This window comes from Setaria italica, chromosome I (assembly GCF_000263155.2).
Source record: "Setaria italica strain Yugu1 chromosome I, Setaria_italica_v2.0, whole genome shotgun sequence".
Taxonomy (NCBI): Eukaryota; Viridiplantae; Streptophyta; class Magnoliopsida; order Poales; family Poaceae; genus Setaria; species Setaria italica.
The window spans coordinates 4,838,552-4,852,162 of NC_028450.1; the positions used below are offsets into that span (position 1 = coordinate 4,838,552).

Sequence of the window (13,611 nt, forward strand, 5' to 3'; positions counted from 1 at the left end):
TGCTGCCGAATCAGATCTGAGAGCGAGCAGAGGGGATGCGAGCGGCCGACCGGGGCGGCGGGACAGCGAGCGCAACGAGCTGTTGCAGGCGAGTGGTGATGTAGATGGGATGCAAGGTAAATCCACCAATTTGCACAGGTTAGGGTCTGTTTGGGAAGGGGGTGTTAAAGTTTAACACCCCACTTTTAACACTTTTTAACACTTTTTTATCCAAACACTTGTGTTAAAAGTGAGGTGTTAAAGTTTAACAGCCCATTTTTCATAAACACATGGATGAGGTGTTAAAACTTGCTAAAGGTGTTAAAAGTGGTCCCCCTCTCTACTTTTTCCCAGGTTACCCCTTCTCTCGCCTCCCTCTCTCTCCGCCGGCCATAAATGAGGGGGCAATGGAGTCATTTCTCACCAAAGGTGTTAAAGTTTAACACATCATCCAAACACCCCAATGTGTTAAACTTTAGCACTCTATTTGAGAGTGTTAAAACTTTAACACTTGTTGAATTTTAACATAGGGTATCCAAACAGGCCCTTAATCTCTGCACCTACCAGATGCAAATTTGCCAAATGTAATCTCTGCACCTCACGAGCTTGATTGGGCTGGCTCGAGCCTGGCTCGTGAGCCTAGCTAAGGTCCTGTTTGGCAACACACTCCTAAACTTTAGTACCTGTCACATCGAATGTTTGATACTAATTAGGAGTATTAAATATAGTCTAATTATAAAACTAATTGCATAGATAGAGTCTAATTCGCGAGACGAATCTATTAAGCCTAATTAGTCCATGATTTGAGAATGTGGTGCTACAGTAACTATTTGCTAATGATGGATTAATTAGGCTTAATAGATTCATCTCGTGAATTAGTATAGAATTTCTGTAGTTAGTTTTATAATTAGCTCATATTTAGTTCTCCTAATTAGCGTCCGAACATCCGATATGACACTCCTAGTTTAGGAACACCCCGTGAGGCAGACCAGGCTGCCAAACGCCCCCAAAGCGAAGCCACGGCCCACGGCCCCGTCGGCCGTCCGCCACCGTTTTTTTTCCCTCTTCTTCTTCGGTGCAACTCCTACCAGACCGTGCAGCCCCACGCGATCCAGCTACCACCCGTGGCCGCGCTCGCCGCCTTCCTCGCGCCGCCGCGGATCCACAAAGGTATTCTTGGCGTGGTGCTTTCGCTCGTGTCGCGCGCCCCTGGTCCTGTCGCGGCACCCGGCGTGGATCTTGGCCTGGATTGTCCCGATACTCCGCAGCAAAAGCAAGGGTTCCGAGGTGGTTTCGCGGTTTCCTGGCGTCTCCTCTTGCTCGCCGGTTCGTCCCAAGGTGCGGCCTTCTGAATTCCTCGTACTTCCAAAATCGATGTGATATGTTCTGTGCGCGCTGGGAGGAGTGCATCTGAGCACCTGCATTGCATCTTCAGGACGCTTGTTAGTGAGCTTAATTGGATTTGTTCTAGATCTACCGCAATTATATGCGTTCATCCGTGGAAAAAAATGTTGTTTTCGTTTCCCTGGATGTCTAGCCTGTGGCTGCTATACTTGTATGCGATGAAATGATGCTACATTATCCTGAATTGCTGGCAGGGCACGTGTTAATTTTTTGTTGCAGGCATATCTTGGTGCCCGTGATTTAAGTGGTACAATTAAGGCCAGAAGAATCAGCTTTATTCAACCAGTGTTTGGATATGGTATCAGCTAACCTTGGGTTGGCACATTATGTACTGGAACTCTTCTTCATCGCACCAAGTTAGGAACACCATTTTTCTCAAAAGGATGGGGAGGTACCAAACTTGATTTGCTAGAGAGCATGGTGAAGCAGCTGTTCCCTGAAGCACATTGCCAAAACTGGCCACCAACTGCTGTGCAGCCAATGTGGAAAACAATTTGGGAGACAAACAGTTCTTGTCTGCGAGAGGGTGTTTTCAGGACTAAATGTGATGAGAGACTAGTCGATGCATTGCCCCCTGAAAATCACAATGCAGGAGTTGCTTTTCTTACTCCTAAAAACATTACACCAGAGAAGATGTCATGCATGGTCCATCTTGCAGGTACATGATTTTGTGGTTTCATTATATTTGTTCCCTAATGCACTGCATAGATTAGGAAAACCATTTTCTGATATGAATGTTTAGCTTGTATGCATTTTAATCAGTTTCTGTTGTCTGGTAGAACGGATTATGAACGTATTAGTCTGCTGGCTTTCTAGCGCTGCCAAGTTTAACATTCCTCTTTTGACAGCTTCCCTATCTTTTTTTGAAGATAAAAAACTTTCCTCACTGCCAAGTGCTAAAATTGAATAAGGACTAGTCTCCTTTTACTGTTAGTTTCATATTGATTGATGAATATTGTCACAAAATTGTTCATAGTAAAAAAAAACTGCTCCACTCTTTTTCCTATAAAAATATGTCTCCGCTCTCATCTAATGAATCTAAATTTTCTGTAATAATATAGGCACTGGTGATCACACATTTGAACGCAGGCTTTGGCTCGGTGGGCCTCTTTTGAAGAACAATATTGCAAATATGGTTCTTGAGAGGTGAGAGTTACTTGCATTCTTTGTTAAAATATTTTCTCCACAATTCACCAAGATCTGATCCATTGAACCACAGCCCCTATTATGGACAGTGACGTCCTAGCATGCAGGGTGGTGCAAAGCTTCAGTGTGTGAGTGGCTTGTTACTTTTAGGGAAAGCCACAATTGATGAAGCTCGCAGTCTCCTGTACTCGCTGCAGGCTGAGGCTGGTTACGGCAAGATGGGCATATGTGGGCTCAGCATTGGTATGTTAACACTGGTTTTGCTCATGAATGAATATAGCTAGTCTTAAAAATAATGTAGCAGCCTATTTGTCAAACCCATCTGATTCTTATAATTTTCTGGTTATATTTACAAGGTTCCTTTGACATTCTTCTCAAAAAATAATTCTTTGCTGATGACACAGGTGGTGTCCATGCCGTGCGTGATGGGGGGATCCCTTCATCCTACACCAATTGCTACACCGCCATTTCTCACTTCGCACTCTGCCGTGGTACCTTTCTGTGAACGGGTCTACAAATATGCCACAGCTTGAGATGTGTTGAGAGAAGATGCAGCAGCATTAACTCAAGATGTAACATCTTTGACAGAAGATGCAGCACAGAAAACTGGGGTCACTATTGAGGAAGTCATAGATAGGTTGCGGTCAGTGTTGTCTTTGACTGAGGTCACTCGATTTCCAGTCCCAAAGAACCCGCAGACTGTCATCTTTGTTGGTGCAACGGTTAGTGTTTTTTTTTAACCTTTTAACATCAATTTATAATCTCTGAAAACATGATCTCCCCCTCCTCCCCCCCCCCACCCCCCAAGCTTTTACTTTGTTTTACCAATCTTATAAGTTAAACACCATTAGAAGATTTTCCTTGTAGACTGGGTTTTTTTCCACTATTTCAATAAGACTTCCAAATTTAGTCAAATTGTATCTTTCACCTGCACTGTTTACAACAAGTTCTTTTTGAGACCACACTGTTTGCAGCAAGTTACCGTAGCACTCCAGCAATGTTCAGAATTGAACTTACATTGATAGCAGATAGTTTACTCAAGCACTCTTATCTTCTCATGTTCAGCAATGTCTCCTTATTTCAGACAGAGATTGCTTACTCGAGTATTCGTTTTCAGCTGGAGCTTTCTTCTAATCTGAAGCTATGTTCCCTTTACAGGATGATGGTTATATTCCCATAATCCCATACATTCAGTCATGAAGCTCCAGAAGGCATGGCTGGGCTCAGAAGTCCGGTGGGTAACGGGAGGCCATGTTTCGTCCTTTTTCCTCCACAATGACGCATTCCGCAAAGCCATCGTCGTCGCCCTTGACAGATTGTAACGTCTAACAAGCTCGAGCCAACAAAAGACCCATCTTTTTTTTTTTCAACTCGACCTAACCATTGATCAGGTCTATTATCACCCTAACAAAATTCTTGCAATATTATCACCCTATCAAAATTCTTGCAAAATCAAACAACACACACCCTAACTTGTACGAGAACCGGTCAATTTCTTAGGTGATTTAACACACTTGGTTATACTGCATGCCCACTTAAGATCAAACTTAGGTCTTACATCATGTATTTCTTATTAATACGTTTGTTTTGTTGACTAATAGGCGATGCGTTTGTTGAATCTGCGCATTTGCAGTGGCTTCGTTAATCTCAAGATACGTTTGCTCTTATGCATTTACAGGATGTCAAGGCATCCTCAGGGCTCGTAGAGTGGAGGAAAAAAAACCGCTTAAGAAAAGTTTCCATGTTTCACATGAAAAATTTATGAGCTTTAGGTGCAGATGCCAAATAGCAAGAAATGAAAAATAAAAGAATTAGATGAAACATATCGTAACCTAGAAACAATGTCGTAACTCGATATCTCGAGCTTATCGATCTTTCTCTAAATAAACTAGCTCTAACACCACTAGTCGAATCCAGATCATACCAGTATCTTACACAAGTAACTTCATTTTCTATGCACCTTTGCATGGACGCATGCTCCCACGCGGTGATGCCGCCATTACCTAACGTTTAAACTCCCTTTCAAAAGGGCAAAAAATCGTGGCCTACGCATGGGGCGGGCAGAGAACCGTGCTGCAACCGGCTGCCTACCATCACCATCTGCTTCTCTTTCCTCTCTCTTTCACAAGGCAATACGTGCTGAGGCATTATCTCTCCGCTTTTGCGTAGGAACCCTTTTGATCTTGAGAAATTGCCTAATTGTTCACATTCCATTCCAAGACGACTTCAAGGTGGTAAAGTGGCAGCATGATCTTAAAGCTCATAACTGAGACGATAAATTTTTTAAGATAATCTACACAATATAAGATTATACGGTACAAATACTACCAAATACTAGCTCTTTAGAAGGTTTTTATTACTTCATGTATCAAGTATCATGTATCAAAGGTAGATTGCTGACCGCGAATACCACGCGGTAAGGTTTTTATTACTTCGATGTTCTCTTGAAGGAACTAACTTATTTATGGTTGATGTGCAGGCTCGCTCTACAATAACGTTACAATCCAGTGCCATTTGCGTTTTACACGCATCATAATGTATCTTTTGATATGCAAGAACTTAAAGGATAATTGCAATAAACATTCTATTAAGTGAAAAACACCAATTTTTTTAAAAGAAAATGAATAACTATCATGTAATATATATTTGAGGGGAAAAAATTGTAGTTATAACATTCTAAAAGTTGATGCACTTATTACTGTTGTGTTTGCATATGTTATCACAGCTATGATAGCTAGATTCAAAACGATACTCCCTCCATCCTAAATTGTAGATCATTGCTATGCACTTAGGTATGGTACATATTTAGATATACAACAAAAATTATGTACTTAAAAAAACTAAAATGACCTACAAGAAAGAAAACGGGAGACTAACATAAGAGCATCTCCAGCAGACCCCCAATAAATATTTTCCAATGCCTAGTTAACAAGGATATCCTAAAATCATTTTCATCGTTATTGGGAGAATTGTTTTTGCTGTCTCCCAATAATCTCATCCCAATCCAACTACCGTATTGGAAGAGTCACAACTCCGCTTTTATTTAGGGAAAGTTAGGGTGAATTATTGGATTGTCCCAATAATTATTCGGAAAAAGGAAAAGTAAAGGGAGACTGCTGGAGCACTAGTTTTTTACTAACACTTCCGGTACGAAAAAGACCGGTATTGCATTCTAGCAGCCATGGTGTACCGACATGCTATAAAAAAGTATTTTTGGCATATTGTTACACGGTAGAAGCTTGTGAACCCATCAAGTCATGTAGGACAGTTATTCAAATTTCTACCGATGCCAAATTTTGCCTTATAAAAAGATAGAAACCGGCTTTTTAAAAAAATATAGAAACCGATTACTCCAATATTCAAAGTTCACACCATTTATAGGAGAAGAAAAAGGACGCTACGCGGCTCCTTCTTCCCCATCAAGAAAGAAAAAGATCTCCCCCTCCAAAATTATATAAACCCGCAACCAGCAGGGACCTCACTGAAAATCCACGGCCGCATCCATCCCATCCGTCCATCAGCTCACGCCACCGCGATCGGACGGCGCCTCCCCCACCTCAGCCAGACCACTCCACGCCACCAACCGCAAATAATTCGAAATGGTAGGGGCAAGGAGGTAACTTCCCGTCGCCTCCGCCTTTTTTATCTGGCTCCCCCACCTTCCTTCCCCTGGCCCAACGACGCCCCCATTTCGGAGCTCCTCGCGATTCCAATCCCCGCACGCCTCCTCCGCCTCCGCGGCCGGCTCGCGCAGGGTTAGGGTTTGCTCTGCTCCCCATCTCGCCCTGTGCTGTTTTTCTTTCCTGTGAGATTTGGTAGGGAAGGCTTGATCTGTTTCTTCCGGGGCCTGATTCGGCGTCCCTTGATCGTTCTGCGCGTTTTTCTTGTGATTTTTTGGGGTGTCGATTCGTTGGTGCGGGGGATTCCACGGGCCGTGGAATCGCGAAGGGAACGGGCGCTTCTTGATTCGGTCTTCGATTGGTGGTTTCTTCTGTTCAGGTGGAAGTCCTTTTGGGTGGGGAAATGAAAACGCGTTCTTGTTTTTTTTTCTTATTATTTTTTTAAATAAAAATTGTATGAAGGTTGTTTCACTTGGCCAAATGATTAGGCTTTACCTGTCTTTTTTTGTCTGATTTTTTAAAGTTCGTAGCGCTGCTAAATGTTACTAGTGATTCAAGTAATTTTTTCCGTGGAAATCGTGCGTATTTAGTTGCAAGCTGTGGATTAGTTAAATTACTTGGCAGATTTGGTTTATACTGTCCTCGATTTACATCACCATGGTTTTTTTACAGAGATTTGAATTGATATACCCTAATTCGTTTAGGAATACCGTTTTGATTTGTATTACACAGCGTGTTTTGTGATAGTGACTTCCGCGATGCTCTCCCTAAATATTAGGATCTTGTTTTGTGATATTTGCTGAAGTGACAAATCGTGTGGTTATTTACATCGATTGTTTAATGTGCAGCTTATAGTAGTCATGGAACACAAGGAGGCGGGCTGCCAGCAACCCGAGGGCCCAATCCTATGCATCAACAACTGTGGCTTCTTTGGCAGTGCGGCCACCATGAACATGTGCTCCAAGTGCCACAAGGAGATGATAATGAAGCAGGAGCAGGCCCAGCTAGCTGCCTCCTCCATCGATAGCATTGTTAACGGTGGTGATGGTGGGAAAGGGCCTGTCATAGCTGCAACCGCCGCGGTGGCGGTTGCTCAAGTTGAGGAGAAGGCAATTGTTGTGCAGCCTCCACTTGTAGCTGAAACCAGTGAGGCTGCTGCTGTAATCCCCAAGGCCAAGGAAGGCCCGAACCGGTGCGCAACCTGTAGGAAGCGGGTTGGCCTGACGGGATTCAACTGCCGATGCGGTAACATGTACTGTGCGGTGCACCGTTACTCCGACAAACATGAATGCCACTTTGACTATCGGACTGCAGCTAGGGATGCGATTGCCAAGGCCAATCCTGTGGTGAAGGCGGAGAAGCTCGACAAGATCTGAGAGGGGCAATGGGGAGGGGGATGGGTTGTGATCTGCAAGATTCAATCATGCATCTTTGCTGCTTTATCATTGAACTTCCCATTCTTGTTTGCTGCCACATCCCTGAGTTGTTCAACACTGAGATGCACATGCATCCTGGCAGCTGCAAGAATTCATCCCCAGTTAGAGTCCACAATGGTTTGCGTGTTGGCTATGTTGTGTAAGCTTATTCAGTTATTCATGGTGGTTTCGGTCGGTATTGTGGCATTCCCATTTACGTAGCTCTGTAATGTACCACTGTCTCGTGCGTGTTACATCCCAATCAGTAATAGTAATCAGCAATGGTCTGCCATAGTTCCTCGCAATTTTCTGGATTGTTGTGGATGGACACTACCGTTTTAAAAGCATGTGGTAGTCGAGAGAGCTGTGATTTGTAACAGGATGGGTCTTGATTGTTGGGTATGCTGATTCTGTATTACAACATAGTCTATGCAAACGCGTACTTGGTGAATGGTATTAATTCATCATCATCTTTTTTGAAAATCCTGTATGCAAAGGAACTTGCTTGCATGGGAACATTTCACAATTCATATCCTTCTCTTTTTCTAGTCTGTACAAGTGGGGACATGCAGCTCTCCTTTTTACATGTGATTGGAACGAAGCCTAATGATTGGCACCTGCAAAGCATTGGAACAAGTCTAAACAACTTGTTTTTGTATGATTGTCACTTGCAAAGAATTGGAACAAGTATAAACAACTTGTTTTTGTATGATTGTCACTTGCAAAGAAGATAATAATTCGTTCGAAAAAAAATTCTTCTGCAGGGGGCGAATATTTTTGCTCCTCAATTTGTGGGTGGGTCTCTTTTGGACATGATGGGAACATTGAGCAACTCTTCTGCCGGGTGTTGAGCTGCGATGGATTAAAGAATGCAGGCAATGATGGAGAAGCCTGATCGCCTTGAGATTCGTTGTTTGTTTATGAGAGAATGGATAGGATCTCAGCTTTGTCGTCCTCAGCTCCCATCCCAGTAGCTACAGTTGTATTTTATGGCAGCAACTGTTGTTACCTGCTCTGATCAGTTTACTATAAAACTGCCATTATATTGTAGAGTATGTAACAGCCTGAAGAAAACAGTTGCAGAGCTCAGCAGCCTCAACCATGGGGATTACCTAGTTGCAAATCAGACACCCAATGACACTTCTCTTTCACCCAGCCAGAAGTGAGCAACCCGGATTCAGGGCAAACAGCAGATCACTTCAGGACGAAATGTTTAGCAACAACTTCAGTAACCGAGATACATAAGGTGAACAAACTCATCAATGGTGCCTTCAGCTGCGAAAAATTCACATAATCTCAAGTAACTTCCTCACTCAAGAAAGGACCGAAGAAATGTTGTGTGGATTGCTCGGTATTGCAGTAAGTGAATGTATATGAGAGGGATACACATGAAACAGCTCATTTCCTCTTTAATTGCCTGTTCTAAACTGCAGTGTATGAGAAGAAAGAGGCTGTGACTTATTCTGTATTATTTCGACTCCAAGTGCAAATTTGGGGACTCAGGCCCCAATGCTGAAGTAAACCGTGTAGAATTCGTCCCTGAAACTGTAAAGTGGCTCCAGGACGAAGTTCCTCCTCACTTTCTTTGCGACAAAGCTGATTGGATGGTACTGCCTCTGCGGGGAAGTCTGCACAAAGCTTGCCGCCTGCTCGAGTATCCCACCAATGCTCTGAAGAGAACTCTTGCAGCTGACCTGAATCTTCGTCCCCGCAGAGTAATCCACGCCTGTCACCAAGCTCGAGGGAAACTGAGTTAGGATTTCCATCAAGCCCGGGTACTATGTTGAAGAGGGAATCTGTGTTGAAGAGGGAATCTGAACCCTTCTGAGCGGATAGGGTGAGGTTATTGGTGATCACAGTTCCTGGCAAGTCAAATGGCTCGATCAGCATGGAAGCTCCCTTCATGGTTGTGCTGTAGATGTCCTGAGGGTGTGCCCCGAATGTTGTATGGATGGCGGTGTCAGTGTCGTCAACTTCAGGCCGTTGCATTGTTAGGGAGCCATATGGCCTTGTGAGGACAAATGTTTTCCCATTGGATACTTGTGTGAAAAGGTTACCAGCTGTGAGTTGTGCACTGAAGGAACAGTGGTGATCCAATCTGAAATTGTACTGCTATTGCCATCTTTTGCATCCCAGTCACCAGTGGATAGGCCAGCAAGAACAAATGGCCCAAATAGGATGGCTTGAAGGGATGCATACTCCGGCCTGTCATATGAACAGATAGCTAGCAATTAATATTGGATCAAGTTCCTCAAAAATACTTGGATCAAGATTCTCTATACAAAAATCTGAATATTATCACACATGGTAGCAAAATCCGCTATTTCTACTAGCGCCACTATGTATTTGTAGTACAAGCACTGGTTATCATGGTGGTATATCAGTGTGTGAGCCAAGTAAAGTCAGCCAATTTATTGTATCCATAAAGAATGTTGCAATTTGCTGTTTCAAAAATGAGGCTTATGGTCAACTTCACTCAAATGGCAGAGAACAAATGATAAAAAGAAGACAGAAGCTGGTACAAATTCAGACACGGAGATGCAGATACTCATAGGCAAAAGACTAAAGTGGATGTAAAGTAAAGAAGCATATAAATCTAAACAGCTGTGCTAAACGCGCATAATGTGCAGCATATTTCAAAAATTTGAAAACAGTTTATCTTAATCTATTAAGAATTTTAGCAATAACTGTCGACCATACATGCCCAGACCCACCAGAGGGTCTGTACGGGCCCACTCAAGGGGACGTACTCGAGACGTATCAGGACATTAAGACTACGCTACAGGGCAACCTAGACTCCATGGAACTCCTGAAAGGCTAGTCGGAATACAAGGAAACTACTCTGCCGAGTTAGAGTAGGAGTCTATAGTCTTGCCCGACTAGTACTCTTGTACTCAAAGCTACCCTGTAACCCTGCTCCCCGGATATATAAGAGCGGGCAGGGACCCCTCCAAACAGGTTCAATCGAATACAAGCATACAACACACAGGACGTAGGGTATTACGCGATTTAGCGGCCCGAACCTATCTAAAATCGTGTCCCTGCGTCACCATCGACTCCTTGAATTCGGCGACACCCACCAACCAAAACTCTATCTCGGGTACTCTCTTGATAGGTTGCCGAGTTAAAACACCGACAACTGGCGCGCTAGGTAGGGGTAGTCGCCGAAATTCTCCACGTCAGATCGATGGCTTCAGTCATCATCAAGCCTGCGTTCATGTTCGAAGCGGGCACAACGTTTGTTTCCAACGTCGCATCATCGAAGAACCGGAGAAAAAATATCTCGGCGGAAACTCTCGTCGACATCAAGAGAAAAATTTCATCGAGAAATTCGAATTTTTCGATCTCAAAAACACCGAGTTCGACCACAACTCGGAGTCAACTATAACTCGGACTAGTCCGCGCGAGCAGGCAATTCAGCCATCGTGTGGACCGAATACAACTTTAAGCCAATTCCCGCTCGGACTCCGAAACGCGGTCACGATTCATCAAAAAACTCTATCCAAAGTCCAGTCCGGATTAGAGTCAATTGAGGACCACAACTCCGACTCGAACTCTTTTGAAGAACTCCCCTTATCAGGTTCACAACAGGCCTGGTAATCACATGAACACCGCAAGGCAGATTCGTCTACTGGCCTGGCATGAAGCCATCATTCCTTGCCCAAGACAATGAATCACGCCTCATCGCACACCTGGATATCCTCCCATATCAAGAGGGTACTCCACTCTCACTGATCCATGAAGAAGATGGTTCCACTGAAGTCATAACATCCAGCTCTGGAAGCTATTCTCCAGATAGAGAACTCTTTGTTGTGGTTTCGCCAATTGATGGAACGGGAACCAGCGATCACCACCAAAGAACTCCTCGTCGGGAACGCCAAATGGAAGAAGTCTCCCAAGATGAAAATGGAATACTTCAACTCTGTAGTAATAAGATTCGCAATGAATTCACCTTGCAAAGAGGATCTCCGGTAACTTCATACCTCATCTGTGCACCAATGACAACTGGAATGTGTGTATTGGAATGGAAACCTGAAATGCTGTCAGCCTGAAATGAAACAAATACACAAACAAGGCTATGACTAAACGAAAAATCCCTCAAGACGAACAGTAATTCTACTCCATTGATTGAGTCCTGCACTAGGAACCTAAGTTCCGTTTCCATAAAAGTATACACTGTACATGGTAATACCAGTTCAGTAGCGGCATAATCTAAATCTGTTCAATATATAGACATGTAGTGACCGCCGGATGATAAGCAAATTGAACTGAAGTTAGTAATCACAATTCTTAACATAGTTAAAACCGAAACTGGTTAAGTTCTATTTCAGTCATTTATTGTAATGTAAACATAATCCTAGCTATCACCAAATAGCTGAAGATTCACAACTAGCAAACCAAATCAGTGTTTCAGCACACCTGAACTGCAAGCAGCCCAAGAAAGCATGGCTTATCGAAGAGATGGGCCAGTGTCAAATGCTTCAGATCATTCTGCCCAATTAAGAGAAAGTAAGCATATCAGCTAGATATAACTGTATTAATCGATGCTACACTTGTAACAAACGGCAAATCACCGTTATCGTGTAGAGCTGATAGAGCACATCATTCATCCCACCAGTTTCCTCATTGAGAGACTCCCAGTGCCTCTCAATGCTGTATTTCTGTATGACATTCTTCACCCGATCACTGAAATAATTAGTCATCTTTACCACCATGTCAAGAGCCTTGGAATTCCCAGCCACTGTGTACTGATAAAGAAGGCCTTGCATAATCTGTAAACCAAAAATTACACCCACTCAGATTGGTGATATCATTCATTCATTCACATATTTATCATGAAGTAGAAACTGAAAACCCCCATGAACCTTGTGGATTGTGTAGTAAGGGGCCCAGGCCTGATGGCCTCAACCCAATCGAAGAATTCTGACCGGAAGGCCGACAGGTACCCTGTGCCCATCTTCTTCTGGCAATCATTGAGCGCGTCGACGACAGACGACATTTTCACATTAAGAGTATCATTGTGTGTGCTAGCCCACATCTTTGCAGTAGCACTCAGGTAATGCCCTGAAAAGAACAACAGCAGGACGCTGAAATTCAGCCTAGCTGCGAAATTGTAGTGGGTAAATGCTACAGAATCGAAACCAAACTGAGATGCGGTGGCGCATCAACAAAGTGTCCCCGGAGCTGGACGTTAGGGCCCTCCCACCCGCCATAGGGCGTTCCCGGCCGCGACCCCGGGCCGCGGCGCGCCGGTGGTGGCGCCCCGGAGCTTGCGGTAGAGCGGGAGCCAGTCGAACACCTCCTCGCGCCGCAGCGCCCGCCGCGGCATGAGCGACATCCAGTTGGATTCGTCGGTGGGGTGTTAGGTGCTGCTCGTGGCCATGCAGCCATGCTCATGGCCGTGGCCATGGTGGCCGGGCCCGGACATCGGCTGCGCCGCCGCGCGCTCCGTGTGCGATATCAGCCCCGGGAACGCGTTGGTGCACGAATTCCCCACCGCGCCGTGCCAGCCGGCGGCGGCGGCTAAGATCACGACGGCCCCCAGCGCCGCTGCCGCCGCCAGCACGCCCGGCGCTCGCGCCATAATCCCCGTTCTTGGCAAGAACCAGTCGTTACCCACTTACCCTGTCCTCAGTTGACCCACACCCACCGCATAATTCAGCCAGAATCCACCTCATCACTTTGATAAGAGGATCTCCGATGGCTCTCTATTTGTTGCAAAAAAAATTTGTATCCATTCCCCACTTTTCAAATATTCAACTCTCCCTCTCCACACACTGACACGTGGGTCCTACACGTCATCCCCTTCCTCCCTCCCTCCTTTCCCTTTCTTCCCATCCCCCTTCCCACCCCCTCCTACCTCCGCCATCAATTGGCGCCCCTCCCCGTCCTCCTCCTGCACCTAGGCCATGGAGCTGCTGGCGCTAGAACTCTACCGGGAAGCGGCGGTGCGCGGCCCCCTCCGACGCCTACGCGGATGGGAGAGTTGATGATGACGCCGATGCGACGTGGGGAGGACGGTAGCGCTCGACGGGGGAGCTCGCCAC

General features: G+C 44.9%; 1 protein-coding gene and 2 pseudogenes across 2 annotated transcripts; 2 read left to right on the forward strand and 1 right to left on the reverse strand.

Annotated features, from left to right (window-relative positions):
* The first annotated feature begins 1,016 nt into the window (after positions 1–1,016).
* On the forward strand, positions 1,017–4,147 carry LOC101781241 (annotated as a pseudogene).
* Positions 4,148–6,142: 1,995 nt separating this feature from the next.
* LOC101781629 (zinc finger A20 and AN1 domain-containing stress-associated protein 4) lies at positions 6,143–8,047 on the forward strand. 2 transcript variants are annotated; one of them, XM_004951518.4, is made up of 2 exons: positions 6,143–6,284; positions 6,998–8,047. In XM_004951518.4, the coding sequence occupies exon 2, from the start codon at positions 7,010–7,012 to the stop codon at positions 7,523–7,525; it is 516 nt and encodes a 171-aa protein (XP_004951575.1). In that variant the 5' UTR covers positions 6,143–6,284; positions 6,998–7,009; the 3' UTR covers positions 7,526–8,047. The 2 variants fall into 2 exon arrangements, with proteins under 2 accessions (XP_004951575.1, XP_022680305.1); XM_022824570.1 differs by having other exon boundaries at positions 6,201–6,290.
* Positions 8,048–8,191: 144 nt separating this feature from the next.
* LOC101771933 lies at positions 8,192–13,225 on the reverse strand (annotated as a pseudogene).
* Positions 13,226–13,611: the final 386 nt, after the last annotated feature.